The following is a 16,693-nucleotide window of genomic DNA, read 5'->3' on the forward strand; positions in this document are numbered from 1 at the left end:
CGTATAGTATGGCTGTATGTTCCAGAATAAAGCCAAAACACAGCAATGTCTTTTTTTTAATTTTTTTTATTCACAGTAAATGCTACTCTGCAAGTGCTGTGAGTTTGAGTTGCTTATTTACACTTGGGAATGCAATATGCGTTAACTATCTAACGAAATTCGTAGTGTCAACAAAGAGAAACGTGTAAAGCGCCCCCTGTAGTTTTAGTCTTAATGTTTGAAAGAAAATAAATTAGGACCACCATACATGTTAGTATTGTATTTTTTACTGTTTCTGTAAAATATTTTTTTTTAAATAATGGCTTCAGTAGGACTGATGTATGCATTATGTATTGCATGACAGGTTGGCAGCAGAATTTTTGAAAGTGGACTACCTTTTCCTTGCTGTTGGTGTGGTGGGTGGAGCCTGCAGTGATGTGGAGCAAACGGTCATTCAGGTGGACCAGTTCTCCAAGAGAGAGCAGCTGCTTGAACTGCTCAAAACGACAGGTGTGTTCACAAGTGTTGTGTATGCATGATATTATTGTGTGTGTGTGGGGGGAAATATGAAATTAAATAAGCAAATTAATGAGTAAATTATGCATAATTACTTTGTTGATGAGTTCTTTCTATTTTACTAGCAAAGGTGGAGTGTTTATTAATAAATCAGGTTTTTACAACTGGATAAGAATTATATCTTTTATAACGTACTCTTGAAAATTTGTGAATAGATCACCTTGCAATTCAATTTTGATGTGGGATTCTTTGAGGAGTGCTCAATCGTACGCATGTGACTGTGATATGAAATTAGGTTAATTGTAGGTTCTAATATTTAATTTAATAATACTAGCATGATGATGATGATGATGATGATGATGCGCTTAAAAGGATAGTTCACCCAAAAATGAAAATTCGGTCATTAATTACTTACCCTCATGTCGTTTGACACCCGTAAGACCTCCGTTCATCTTCTGAACACAAATTAAGATATTTTAGTTGAAATCCGATGGCTCAGAAAGGCCTCCATTGGCACAATGCACTTTACACTCTCAAGACCCATAAAAGGTACTGAAGACGTCGTTACAAAGTCCATCTCACTACAGTGGTTCTACAATAATTTTATGAAGCGACGTGAATAGTTTTTGTGTGCAAAAAAAACTCTAAATAACGACTTGTATAGTGATGGCCGATTTCAAAACACTGCATCATGAAGCTTCGAAGCATTATGAATCAGTGAGTCGATTCAGCGGTTTGGATCGCCAAAGGCACGTGATTTCAGCAGTTTGTCGGTTTGACACGCGATCCGAATCATGATTTGACTCGCTGATTCATAACGCTTCATAACAGGAACGGTTACCTCCGCCCAGAGAATTTGGCACGCCCATGCCAGCGCCATATTAGTTTGTCCTCGAGAGATCATGGCTTAAGAACAAGTGAATCCTCGCAGTTTCTCAGTGTTTGGATGAACAAATGAAAACAGAAGTCTTTTTTTCAGTTCCTTCTGATCCCTGATCAGTGATTTCTGATGTGTAGCTAATTATTCAAGTTCACACAGAACTTTATTATTTGTGTTGCGGCTCCCGACAGAACGGTGTTTTCTATCTTGTGAGTCAGTGTTTTTGTACGTCCTTGTTGCGTCTATCTGTTCTAAAATGTGCATAGTCGTGAATCTCTGCTCAACATCAGCAGAGCCACATCTTTAGAGCTAAACCTCACGCACGCCGAGGCTCGGGCTGCACTGACCGGTCGGCCTTCAACATCACCGACCCCCAGTACTGCATCTCGCCCACTATGGAGGCACCAAACGCGGCGCGAGATTAAGGAGAAGGGGGGTATCCGGGCTAGGCTAGCCAGCTATCCCCACAATAAACTGGATTACATTCGATTACTGCGCTGTTGTCTTTTTTTGCGCTGTGTACTCAATGCACAAAACTTTACATATGACAGGAAAATATCTAAAAACAATGCTATAATCAACACTTACTCGTAACTCGTTCATCTCGACAGCTGTAATGGTACATTTACATGTGTTACAAAGTTGGTAGAATAAGGAGGAAGACGGGCTTGGCGTGACTGGGACTTGTGTTTATTCAGAACTCTCAGGCCTAGTCTTCACGTACACGGGTATTTTTTATAACCAGAGTTTTTCCCTCTTCCGTTTTAAAATACAATCGCGTCCACACAAGCACGGTTTAAAATCTGTCCACATGAAAATGCAAAACCACGCTATGATTGGCTGCCTGATTTTCCCCATGGGTCCCATCCACGGCACTGATGCACTGAGGGATGTTATGGGCTCAGTGAAACCCTTCTACAAGTTTACTTTGGACTCAGTGACAGGTAACTACACAGGGGCCAGGCCCAAGTGGACTGAAGCTTCACACACTTGCCTTACTATGTTGTATTGCATTCTGGCACCTCTGTTCTTCAATACAATGAGAACTGCGCATGTATCTGTATACATGTGATAAGCACTATTAGCAGAGTTATTAAAAGATACGTCCGCCATTGCATAGACTCGACTCATGTAAACAAAAGCGATAACGGCGCACAAACTAACGTCAAACAAAGGAGAGAACAGCGCACATTTCGACTTAACAAGCCGAAATCTCAAGTTTCACCGTCTACACGACAACGCTGTAACCGGAGTTTCTAAAAAACTTCACCCTGGCCGGAGTTTTCAAAAAAGTCCGGTTTCAGTAACCGGATACTGCGTTTGCGTGTGGACGAACAGCCAAACCACGTAGAAAAAGCTGCGGTTTTGAAAATACCCGTGTTCGTGTGGACGGGCTCAGATACAAACACAAACTCGCGCTGACAGCGCTCACAACTCAGTACAATAATTGTTAGCAATCGCTCCTTCTCTGGTCCATTAGTGATGTCCGGTTCGCAAACGAATCGTTCTTTTGAACCGGTTCTTTTTAGTGAACCGTTCGAACCAGTTCACCAAATTGGACTGAATCGTTCTAAATGGTTTGCGTCTTGAGTCAGCGCTAAGCCATAATTTAATAAAGTTACTAACTTTCTGACATGAGTGACAGTCCCTCCGACTAAATAAAGTAATAACCTGAAGTATATGCTAGTAACTACAACAGTTCACTGAACTGAGACGTGCTGAGAGAACTGATGAGAAGTGACATCTGTGCCTCGTAGACCTCGTTAAACCACGCCCCCTCAGCCAATCACAACAGTGGGCGTTTTTACTGAAGTCTCACAGCAGACACGCCCCTTGAAACAGGGCATTCAGCCAGAGGGCAAACATCAGTAAAAAACGATAGTGGATGTTATTGAGTGCACTCATTCTATTCCACTTTGCACCGCAATAAAGAGTGTACAGCCGATGTACACACAGCGGCTGTCCGAATTCACTCACTTGTTTTCGTTCACTCCTTCAAGTGAACTGTATTAGTGGATTAAAGTAGGGAAGAGTGATTGAGGGTTTGGGGGGTGATTTCGGATTCAGCCAAAGTCAAGAATAGCACAACGGCGAGCGCGCCGAGTATAAACACGTCCCCAAACGAACGAGGGGCGTGCGTGCTGTCAGCGGAGGCTCACGCTGCGGAGCCAGATGAAAGTATAAACAAGGCTTAAGGTGGTAAAACAAGTTTGTGGTATTACCAGTCTTGGTAGGGACGTCAGTCTTGCATAATTTACAGACGACATTAGTCTGACGACTTATACAATCTAAAAAACTGTAATACTGGCGAGCTGACTTATTTCCCTGTTTTATCAACAATTTCCTTGCTCGCTGCGGCACTCATTCTCCACTTATCACTCCACGCCGGTTCAGTTTACTGAAGAATGAATCCAACACGAGACAACGATATGGTGCAACCAAACTGGATAGTTACATGATCACTCCCTACGTTTTTGGTTATCAGAGAGCGAGTGCCTTTGTTCATGCAACCAAACTTGCTTCGCAACCTCTGGTTTCTTATGACAAAGAAAAAAAATTATCAAACACATTTTTTATTGATATCAATTTCGTGTCTATCGCTTTACATATCGTTATATATTTTTTATCACCCGTTCATCAGATGGGGGAAAAATCATTCTGAAAGTGATTTCAACAATATTGTTTCTCTGTGCCATTATTAATCTATTTTGCATTTTAGAAAGATTTTTTTAGAGCAATATCATTATAGTAATCGTCCCATGTGTGAAGGGCCTTATGTAGATAATTTAGGTAATTGTTAGAATCATAATCTACAATTTTACATTGATTCCTAAAACAGAATCAATATTAACATCAAGGTTTTTTTTGTATTAAATGCATAAAATGATCTGAGTAACTTTCTTTTCACTGCCAAGACATTAAATGTTCAGTTTTATGGCATTTTGTGTTTGTAATTACAGGGACTGAACGCACAATGGTCTTTGTTGAAACCAAAAGAAGTGCTGATTTCATAGCAACATTTCTCTGTCAGGAAAAGATCGCTACTACAAGCATCCATGGGTATCATTCCATTCTTTTCACTCTCTTCCCCAATAACTGATTCTGTTGAAAAGTAGCTTTGTAACCTCTGAACTGCCATTCTTCATGGTAATCAGTTATTGATGCATGTTATTACGATTACTCTGTTTGACTGAAGCTTTTAATTAAAGGCTTTTCTTCTCTGAACAGTGATCGGGAACAGCGGGAGCGTGAGAAAGCTCTCAGTGATTTTCGGACCGGCCAATGTCCGGTGCTGGTGGCCACGTCTGTCGCTGCCAGAGGCCTGGACATTGAGCATGTGCAGCATGTGATGAATTTCGACCTGCCCAGCAGCATCGACGAATATGTCCATCGCATTGGAAGAACAGGACGCTGTGGGAACACTGGTCGGGCTGTGTCCTTTTTTAACCCAGAGTCAGACACTCCAGTAGCTCGCTCTCTGGTCAAAGTCCTTTCAGGGGTTTGTACTTCACACATTGCATCAAAGACATGAACAGCAGTGGTTTGACCAGTTTACTATAAAGCTGCTGTTAGCGGAGTAATATCAGTATTACAAATTGTCTTCTACAGCTGTTAGTCACCTTTATTTGTCAGACAGTCAGTTAATGGCACATCTTTACCAGGGCTTGACTTTAATGCTTGTCCGGGACAAGTGGATATTTTTAAAGGGCAAGTGAAAGATAATTGTACTTGCCCAACTGGACAAGTAGCCTGATTAAAACATCAAAAGGCTACCAAAAAAATAACTGGGGAATCACCAAAATACAAGAATGATTCTGCATTAATTTAGTGTAAGTGGCAATCAATAGTGGATAATTTATAATGAACTGATGTAACAAGGTTGCGCTGTGATGCTCGTGCAGCCTCTCGAGGAGAAATTAAAATGCATCATGAACACAGCTCACACAGAGAAACACTTAACATAATGCGGTAAAAACTGTTTATTTTATTTATGACATATATGATATGATGCAGTTAAGCAACATCACACGGACAGGAGTCCTTTCTGAAGAATACCTTCACGATTGAAAATGTGACAGATTTTCACTTGCCCCTTGAAAAAAATCCACTTAGTCGCGGACAAGCGTTAATGTCGAGCTCTGCCTAATGACTATTTCATCAAATGTCAAGGAAGAATTTAGTTTTGTGACTAGGTAAAGTAGTCAACCACTACAATGGGCCGGGGCAGCAGGGGGTGGAGGACGTTCGGTATGCCAGAGTCGGAGTACCGTTGGTGGTGTATATCATTTTTTCGTGTTTGTTTGAACTTAATAAAAAAAAAAATGACTTAATACCTACTAATAATAGTAAGTAACTAGTACAAGAGGCACTTAATATACTTGACTTATTTTAAGATATTGCAGATTGTATTGGCTGTTTTGCACCAATGGAAGTAAATAATGGCTGACCTAAAAATTTTAATTCAGATATCTTCGATCTCTTGATCACTTTGAGTAACTTTTTTTTGTTGATTATTATTTATGAATAAAAGCCTAAATTAAAAATCTAATGTTCAAAAATCTAATAAGCTCAAATGTGTCCCTGGACCACATAACCAGTCAATTATTTTTTTTTTTTTCTGGATTTATACACCAATGGAAAGCTAATTTATTCAGCATTCAAATGATGTATGGTTTGTTAGGATTGGACAATATGTAGCTGAGATGAAACCATTTGAAAATCTGGAATCTGATGGTGCAAAAAAAATCTCAATATTGAGAAAATCGCCTGAAGGTAGTTCTTAGCAATGCATATTAATATAACACATTTTGATATTTATGGTAGGAAATTTACAAAATATCTTCATGGAACATGATCTTTACTTTATATCCTAATGTTTTGGCCCATACAATGTATTGTTTAGCCTGACAAGCCAGATTCTCATCAAGATGTTGGGTCTGGAAACTCACCATTGACAGGGTTCAATCCGAGGGGCGGGATAAACGGTTGTTTTTCAAATTCCCTTTGCACGCAATTGGATAGCGCCATGAGCGCCACAACCAACCACAGCAAAGAAGATGAAGCCGAGCTAACGTTAGTTGATAGACTTTTGCCGTATGCGGTTGGCAAAACTTTGAACACATCTTTTCTTAAGAATGACTCTTCTTTGACCGTTCTTTGTTGACCGTTGATTGGCCCGACCAGAGTTTGGTCTTTCCAGCTCTCAGGTCTACCGAGAGTTGCTAGACTACACTCGCGGCAAAATCAATTTTCTGCCGCTAGGGTGCGTCTAAATTTCTAGTCTATGTATTGTTGGCTATTGCCACAAATATACCCGTGAGGCTTGTGACTGGTTTTGTGGGCTTGACCCTGTCTGTGAAAACCCAGCTAAAGTAATTTGTCATTCACTGTTTTATACATAAAATCATCCTACATAATGTAAAGAACATTCTGTGAAAATAAATATAACCTTGATATCTTTAATATTGACTCAGTAAGACCATGTCAAAAATTAGCTGAATTTCAGCCTCAGAAAACCATGATTTTGAGAAATTCCAATTTTAAAATCAAGCTTATTTTTAAAATTGTAAAACATTTTAACCATTATTCTGACTGTCATATACCACATTAAGATTCTCCCATTTTCATAGGACACATTTATGGGAAAATTCTTAGAGTTTTGTAAAACAAGTCTATTTATTATGTGCATGTCCAAAAAGTGTGAAACATTGAAACGTATGGGGGTACCACAAGAGCTTGATTTACCAAATCAGTTCACTCTAATGATTTGTGGGCTATAACTTTATTAGTAAAATGAAATCTCAGTAGAAAGTCATTAATAGGCCTATATATATCCATTAATATATAAAACCTCCATAGAAAATCTCACTGTGTAATGCCCTACCAAGTTAACAGGTCAGTCTCAAACTTTGTGCAGATATAGTCATAACTGTGAATCTTCACTTGTCTCACAATTCGATTCGATTATGATTCATTAGGATTTTTTCATGGCTCATTGTGCTTAATAGCGCTTTTACATAAAGCACGTCCTGCACTTTGTTCTCATTCATGCTTATTCGTAATGGCTACAAACCGAAACCAAAACATAAGCAACAGCTTTGCTTCCGAAGGACATATGCAACTTTTTTATATTAATATATAATACGGGTTCTTTATTTAGCCTACAAAAAATATGATATTATATAGGGATGCTCCGATCAGGATTTTTGCTGCCGATACCGAGTACCGATTTCTTGTCATGGTGATCGGCCGTTACCGATCCCGATTCCAATGCTTCACTGATTTGTAAGCTCTCTGATCACTGTTAACATTTTTTTCAGATTATTATATTTGTTACATTTTTTTATGGTAATTATGTAATGTAATGGAACTATTGTTTTAACAGGGTACTAAATAATCACACAAATTATTCACTATACAGTGAACATTTTAATATGCCTTTTAAATGGGGTTTCTTCATAACACTATGCATATCAGGATACTTAATAGGGCTGTATTTTCTACGTTTTTCTATTTGGATAAAAAAAAAAAATCTATTTTAATACTTTTTTCACATCCTGCCCAATAATGTCCTAAAAACAATGTTGATATAGAAGGCTATAAACAAATACAGTGAATGTAATGTAGGCATGTATTAATAATTTTGTTTTTTAATTCACTGAACTAAAAATGAAAATAAAAACAAAAGTATATTAGCCTATATTTGATTACCCAATTATTATGGTCACTTCCATAAAAATATACATACTTGTAGGTTTAAAATTCTACATATGGCACATTTATTGTCCAACAACAAATATTTTAGAAATATGTATACTTTAGTCAGAATTATTGTGTTTCTATCCTATAGCTCTCCGTCTGTTTGGTGCGGATCAGTGTTGCCAAGTCCGTTATTTTCCCGCGGAATTGGGCTACTTCAACACTGTTGCCGCGGGCTGTTTTTCATGTCCGCGGGTTGAAGAGACCCCAATTACGTGATATTTAGCCCCTGTAATTCGAATTTTAGAAGGCAACCAAGCCAACAGAAAAAAAAATGTACCCCCCAAATGCGGGGAGGGTTTGTTGTGAAACTCATGCGCGCGGCGGCGCTCGCGGAAGTCTGAATTTTAGCGGAGATTCACATCCAGAAGGCTCGTCGTCTCCTGACAGAAAAATTGACATATTTGCATGACTTTCTAACATTTACAGAGGGAGAATATCCCTGTGAAATGTAAGTTATGCACTGAGGAAAGCACCACATTTCAAACTCATTAATCACTGCAGGTATTTATCTGTCTGTCAGCACAAGTATCTCTCAGAGCGTCTGACAGTGACAGGACAAGCTGCTTTAAACTATAAGTTGCGCGTTGACAATATCTTGCTTTATATTAAGGGCTTTAAAATAACTGGCATGTCATGTTTAGGACAAATTGTATCATGCACTTTCCCTGCATCAGCTCACTCTGCGTAACTTACTCCGCTATTCTTCCGAATGGCATGCGCCCATCCCTTAGGACCGACTGACCCGTGTTCAACTGCTGTTCACATGGAACCCTTCTCCACTTCTACCTTCAAAGCTCTCGTTTGAATTGCTACTATTACTACCCCACGCGTCATGTACGCCCTCACGCGATGACATCAAATTGCGATCGGTTCGTGAGATCGGCCAAGTTAGTGAGTACCGATCGAGTCATAAAATATGATTATCGGCCGATACTGATCTCTGGCCGATCAATCGGAGCATCCCTAATATTATATTAATCATTATTAATTAAACTATCAGCTGTTCTGTTCCTTGCGCTCCGCGTGCCGCGGCCGCCTTGTCAGAGAGGGAATTCATAAACCCAGTGCATCAGCATCCAAAAACCTGATATTATGGTCTGTTTGCACTTTGAAATTGGAAAAAAATACGTTTCTGAACCGAATGATATAAGCATCAGCAGTTTCTGCGTCAAAAGTAAACAGAGACGATTAAAATCAATATTTAAGAAGCCCACGTCCGGCATTTTTTTGGTGCAAAATAATAAAACGTAGCGTCAAAAAGATCATTAATTTCAGTATTTATAATATTATAAATGAAAAATTGAGTACTGCATCTCAAAGCCCTTGGTATAATCTATCATTTACAGCAATAAACACAAAATACCTGTTTTGGTCATTTTTATGGCTATGACTACTTTGACGCTCTATCTCATAATTAGATTATGCAACTTTAGCCGGGGTTTCACAGACGGGGTCACAAATGTGCTTGCTTTATGCAAGAAGAAACCTTATTGGTTCACCACATGTGCTCAAATGAAGTGGAGTTTGTCTTGCAGATTCTGTGGGGGTATGCTTAGTATATAGTTCACACAAATATGCTTAAGCCCATAATACTTAATGATCATACAGGATATTCACTGAACTGTTCATTTCATTAAAAACAGATTGGTGGACAGACACATTTGTTCCCTGCTGGTGTAATGACCTGCCTAACTCAACCCAAGCAGCTTTTCAAGAAACAACTAAAGACGTTTCTCATCAATATTGACCCACTAATAACACTTTCTATTCCATTTAAAAAAAGATTTTAAAAAAAAAACTTGCTACATGTACTGTACTAGATTAACTGACATGTCACAGCACTTGCATATTGTTGCCCTTCTGTGGGTTTGATTGCTTCTGTTCTCCTCTCTTGTACGTTGCTTTGGACAAAAGCTAAATGATTAAATGTAAATATCAAAATAACTTCCATAAACCTCCATCTCCCAGGCTCAACAGACGGTTCCCAAATGGCTGGAGGAAATAGCTTTCAGTGCTCATGGCACAACAGGCTTCAACCCACGTGGAAGAATGTTTGCATCTACAGATTCACGGAAGGTACGCCATATCCACATCCCTGCCCTGAGCTTCAGTTGAACTGCTGTAGTGCTGCATGACTGAATGGCTTTTGGTTTGTAGGGAGGATCCTTCAAGACAGACGAGCCTCCGCAAGCATCCACCCCGAACCCACCAGCAGCCGCAGCAGATGATGAGGAATGGGAATAACTACTCGTACACTTAGTTACTATTATATAGATTAACTTTTATTTTTCAGTTAATTCATTTCTCCATGTTTGTTTAAAAAGTTGAAAGATTAAGGTAGCATTACAGTAAAACTGTTACATTTAAAAAGTCACATTCTGGAAGCTGTAGGTTTGATCTCAAGAACTAATACTAATCAAGACATGATGCCTTTTAGCAGTTTGGTTTGGATGAGTTTTTTTCTTTGAATCACTTGTTTTGATTGGAGCACACCTGGATTAGTGGATTTGTTTTTAGTTTTCACATTTTAACACTTTGCTAAGGGTATTGAGTTTTGTGAGTCTTTTCCTGAAGCTCTTTCCTACAGTTGTACCTTATCAATCCGTTCTGTTGGTAAATGTGACCGTTTACAGGTTGTTTTTCTTGACATTTTTCGTCTTAAAGCCAAAGTATACAACAAGTAAAGAAACTTGTTTTGACAATGTACCTTGCCAGATAAAGGTAAATAAAGTGATTGTTTACCTGACAACTTTGTTTTAAAATCTGAATGTTATATTTCCCAGTCAGGATTCAGTGATCAGGCCGTGTCAGAGATGGGCTCTACTCTGGTTAAAAATAAACATGGAACGTTTTTCACAAAAATCCAAAAACCAATTCAAGATTTGAGTTGGTTTTAAGTGTTCATTCTCAACCTCAAATAAATCAAAAGAAATCTTGACAACCATTTACTGAAACTTGCGAATTCATTGGTCATAAAGACTGAACCCCGAAGAACATGCAGGTCTTCTGAAATTTCTGAATCATTTAAAAAATATTGCTCCTTCAGTTTTCTGTAACAAAATATTTAAATAAGCTGCTTTGTTTTTACAGGAGATGAAAATGTCTGGTATGAATGTAAAACACTGAAGTCAATTCAATGAGCCGCCTAGGCTAATGTGAGAATCTCCGCTTCAGGTTTTCATGGTAATGGAGTCTGAATGTTCTCATATGCATCTTGAGGGAGCTGTGATTTTAGAAATAATTTCTCCCACAGTACCCTTTAACCATAGCAACTGGTTAGTAGTGGCCAGTATTGATCCACTACATTATGTATGCTTAAATTTATTCATTAAGATGACAGTGTAAATATACAGTCCTGCTTCTCTAATTTAACTGAAATGTGTAGCGTCCTAAAATGAAGAGGCGGTAGTAATATTCAACGGTCATCAAAGCTCGGGAAACAAGGGTTTTAGCAATTTTCTTTGTTTAAATAAAAAACTTCCTATACCATTTTATTTTTACATTTGAAGTAGTGGAACAAACGCAAAAGACCGTAATTGCTAGTTAATAAAAGGCACAAAGCAGTAATTAACTGGCAACACAATAAGGTTCATTAGTTAACTTGAACTAATAATGAACTGCACTTATAAAGCAATTTATCTTTGTTAATGTTAATTTCAACATTTACTAAAAACAAAATCTTGTTAACATTAGTTAATACAGTAAGATGTATTGCTCATGGTTAGTTCATATTAATACATTAATGATACCTTATTGTAAAGTGTTACCAATTAACTTTACAATGAGTTTAAGACTACTGGTTTGAGCTACAGTGTATTTTGCTCTCCATTAGAGAAATAAACAGCAAGATTTGAAGGCCTAATTTTTTCCAGTGGTTTGAGATTGAGTAATAAGGATTTATTTATTTTATATATATATATACACACACACACAATTTATACTGATAAAATATGAGTTTGGCATAGCCAGAAATACTTATATTTATAAAATGTCCATGGAAGTATATGATGTTAGCAGAGTGAATTAAAATAAGACCTGTCTAACATTGAGGGGACAACTTACAATAAGATTATAACGCTTATTAAAGCTGCAAGCAGCGATAAAAAGGCACTCGCACCACAACACAGTGGGCAATATGCGTAAGTTAGGTGGACTAGGTCAGTCATTTTTTGTATTTGCCACACTGCTACCAGCGGTTTTGTAATTAGCCAAGTTTTGCATGATTTAACGTGTTTCTAGCATGTTTAGTACATCATGGCATGTTTAAAGGGCGGCATGAAATAAAATTTTACAATTCGTATTTTTATATTAATATTGTAGTGTTTACTATAACTGATTTATCTGTGCACTTCATTATTTTAAAAAAATTAATTTACCCTTATAATCTTTAATCAAATATGTTAACTTTCCCTCCCCCATCGAAACGACCTCTCTTCTCTCCCGGTGATTAGCATGGTGATTAGGTGCATTTTTCTCGGTATACACAATACCTTCTTCAAGAAGGACTTGAGGCAAAAAGACATAAAAATATGAGAAATAAAAGCTTTTTTTATGTAAAAATTACTCAATGTAGTCGGACGAACAGCTTGTGGCATAGCTGTCAACCCTCCCGTTTTTTCCGGGTTTCTCACGTATTTTAGCTCTTTTCCCGCTGTCTTCCCGTTTTAGTATTTTCCCGTAAAATATCCCGTATTTTTACGTTCTGATTGTGTTAACTCAGAACACGCAACTATCTGGTTTAGTGCCAGAAGACGCGAATAAGAAGTCGCGCGCACTGTGAGAAAATTTTCCGTGCACTCATCCGAGAGCGCGCACACGTCTCTCAGCGCGCAAATATTGAGTTCTCTTTCAAGTCTTGCTCTTGAACGGACAAACTCACGCAAAAAGTATGTCAACATATTGATGAGTATTCTAGCAGACATAGTCTGTATATGGCTTAAGTAAGCTTTATACAGTCCAGAAAAGACGACGCATATCCGAGGTCTTAAAGGGGCAGTAGCCTTTACTGCTGTCTGTTTAATGTCAAACAAAAGACAAGGGCATCACTCACTGCTCTTGATTGAATAACTTTTGTAAGTTTAATAGGATTAATCTTTAATTTATACAGTCATATATGCAATGTTATTTTACATTTGATCAATTTCTGTACCTGAAAACTAATGTTAGACGTACCTGAAAAACCTGAAAAGCATAGTTTATTTTATTAGTATCTTTGCTCAATAGTATTTATTTGTGCTGCTGCTTGTATTTAAATGATTTGTTCTTATTATTTTCTTTTTTTTTTTCATTTGACAGTAGTCCTTTTTTCCCTGAACATAGCAAATACTGAACCGTACCGAAACGGTGAACCTTAAACCGTGATACAAACCGAACCGTGAGCAATCTGTACCGTTACACCCCTAGCGTAACGTATGATAAAATGACTGAAAAAAGGTTGGGAAACACTGGCTTAGGCTACTATCGAAGAAGAAGAAGAAGAAGACAGTTGTATGGAGTCAAAATAGGGCCACATATATCTGCAAAATAACACAATGTTTTGCAAAAAAAAAATATGTTTTGCAAAAAAAAAAAGTTTTGCAAAAAAAAAAAAGAATTTTGCAAAAAAAAAAATAGAATATTGAGAAAAAAATTTTTTTTTGCAAGTAAAAAACTAATAATTGCAAAAGAAAAGTTACCACTGAGAGAAAAAATAAAGTTTAGCAAAGTAAAACTTGCAGCATTGACTTTGCAACACCTTTGCGCCGCTCCTTTAAATCTGCGTTTCCGTCATCCGTGCCTCTGCGGCGCAAGCTTTCCTTTGCGCTTCATTTTTCTTTGCGCCTCGCTTTGTGTCCCTGATTTGACGTGGGGGAGGGGTCAAGAGGTTGGGGTGTGTACAAGGGACGAAGGCGTCCTTCTCGTTACGTCAATAAATACAATCTGACTTAAATTTGGCCACTCGCCCTTGAGGCTGAGCAACTGTGCTGATCTCTCGCTGTCTCAATTAATTTGCCCAATCTCATTCACTTTCTATGCAGAGGATGATCCATCGATGTCTAGCATTCTGGTGTAAGGGTTATAAATACCCATGTTGCATGCATGCAGCTCTCAGTTATGTTAACTAACCAAACTACATCAGGAATAATTTCTTGAATCTGTCTGACACATCATCAGTGTTGGGGTAAAGTGTTACAAGTAGAGCTGTCAATTTAACTCATTAATTAAAAAAAAACACATGATTAAAAAAATGTATGCAATTAATCATGCCCAATATATTCTTGTGTTCAAAGACAGCTAGATGATATGCAGCAGAATGACACAGAGGTCTCGAGATCCATACGGTCTGGGGCTCGCGCTGATGACGTAACGAGAAGGACGCGCCTTCGTCCCTTGTACACACCCATGTACACACCCCAACCTCTTGACCCCCCCCCCCCCCCCCCCCACGTCAAATCAGGGACACAAAGCGAGGCGCAAAGAAAAATGAAGCGCAAAGGAAAGCTTGCGCCGCAGAGGCACGGATGACGGAAACGCGGATTTAAAGGAGCGGCGCAAAGGTGTTGCAAAGTCAATGCTGCAAGTTTTACTTTGCTAAACTTTATTTTTTCTCTCAGTTGTAACTTTTCTTTTGCAATTACTATTTTTTTACTTGCAAAAAAGCATTTTTTTCTCAATATTCTATTTTTTTTTGCAAAATTATTTTATTTTTTTTGCAAAACATATTTCTTGTTTGCAAAACATTGTGTTATTTTGCAGATATATGTGGCCCTATTTTGACTCCATACAGTTGCAGCCGCGGTTGGGAGTAAGAGGGAAAAAGTAGCGGGAAGTAAACTTCAAGGATAGTATAGTAGATGAGTGTGATGTGCAATGATGGATCAGGACGCTGACGGCCAAAATCAAAATATTTTGTGTAGTTATAAACTCTTTAGACTCTTTTTTTTTAAGTTTGTAGGTAAGAATCGTGTAAAAAAATCCCTTATTTTGTGGATGGATTCCGGGAAATCTCCCTTATTTTCAATGTTCAATGTTGACAGCTATGGCTTGTGGTGACTGCTCGCACTGAGGAATGCAGCGTGTGTGAACGCGCTTACGGCGCGCCCCCCTTATAAGGGAGAGCTGAGAAAAAAGTTTTACAGAAATAAAACCATAAAAGGCTTAAAATAAGTTAAATCTGTAGCATAAACCAGCGAAAAGTGAGGAAATATGCTCAGTAACATATGTAGAAAAGATTTAAAGAGAAAATACATTTATTTAAGAGATAGATCGAGTTTTTCTCCACAACTGCGTGCAAACTTCAAATCTGCCTCAACTTCCAACGATCCAATCAATTCCCGAAGGACGAAATCAAGCCTCACCCTACATTTTTTTCTGATTTCAGAAGCCGTTTCACCCGGATATACGTCACAATAAGGAGAAAAAGACGATCTCAACTTCCGTTTCATGCCGACTTTAAATGTGTTCCCGGGAGTGAATTACAGTGTAAACCCATAGACAAAAAAATGGACGTAGTGTCCGTGACGTCACCCAGGTGTAAACTAAGCATTCCATTCTGTTGCCAGCAGGTGGCGCTCTGACTAACTGAATATTGGCATGTAGACATCTTCAGGTCAGGACTCCAATAAAACGTGAAGTTTTGGGCAGATCGGACATAGGCTGAATCCCAAATGGCACACTTCTATGCACTTTTGGTCTTGTGGACTTAGAATGGCTGATGAAGTCCCATTCATCGTTTTAGGTTTCAGAAGGGTGCTATCTTTATATAAAAATGGTGTACAAATAAACAAAGGGAACTCTTTACTAAATTTTTAGGAGTTCAATATAAAATGTTAGTTTTGTGTTTAATTACTTTTACTAAATTAACTTGACTAAAACCATTTGGATCTGTTCTCAGAACAGTATGGACCATAGATATGTATACGTAGATTCCCCATTAGCGACTGTTTCTATGGGCCGCGTTTGCCGTCCGCCATTTTCGAACGGTCAAAACTGGTCGTGAACGCGCTTTGTGCATATTCAAATGTTGCTGTCTGCAATCGTAGTTATACACAAGCATGTATGAAATTAATATCTATACATCAATAGACTGAAGCAGATGAGTTAGGATTTCGTTTATCATTAATGGTAGATAATTCTGCATGTGCTAAATATATTGGTTAAAGATCTTTACATTTTCTTAAGTCTCATTAATATTGACCATCAGAGAACCCTACAGACACATTGCTCAGCTTTTAATGAACGTAGTGAACTCATTATAAACAAGTTCATTGGAAAGAAATCAGAAACCATCAACCAATCAGCCATCAAAGTAAATAAATTATAAAAATAGTAATATGTTTAATAAACATCAATATAGCCTATTTATTCAACCCGTGTTTTAAGTAATCATCATAGGTATTATCTGAAAGTTTAAATTCTCAAAAATCATCATAAAAAAACGTCATAAAATTATCAACATCACATACCTGAATTTAAACCATTTTTAAGAACAGGGAAAATTATGAGTCAAAATGATAAATTATTATACATTTATTTATAATATGAAAACACGAACCAACACATTGTGACCTGTGAAAG

At 37.9% G+C, this 16,693-nt stretch overlaps 1 protein-coding gene across 1 annotated transcript in view; it reads left to right on the forward strand.

The window, feature by feature from the left end:
• Positions 1–10,882, forward strand: part of ddx4 (DEAD (Asp-Glu-Ala-Asp) box polypeptide 4) — a gene marked incomplete at its 5' end in the record, with an annotated part of 51,719 nt that extends 40,837 nt beyond the window's left edge. The window contains 5 exons of the mRNA XM_079803997.1: positions 344–489; positions 4,336–4,435; positions 4,604–4,874; positions 10,106–10,213; positions 10,295–10,882. Coding sequence (XP_079660123.1) covers positions 344–489; positions 4,336–4,435; positions 4,604–4,874; positions 10,106–10,213; positions 10,295–10,381 — 712 coding nt within the window. The 3' untranslated portion in view covers positions 10,382–10,882. The remainder of the gene's footprint in view (positions 1–343; positions 490–4,335; positions 4,436–4,603; positions 4,875–10,105; positions 10,214–10,294) is intronic.
• Positions 10,883–16,693: the final 5,811 nt, after the last annotated feature.

Source organism: Gobio gobio (assembly GCF_949357685.1).
Source record: "Gobio gobio genome assembly, chromosome: 22".
Lineage (NCBI taxonomy): Eukaryota > Metazoa > Chordata > Actinopteri > Cypriniformes > Gobionidae > Gobio > Gobio gobio.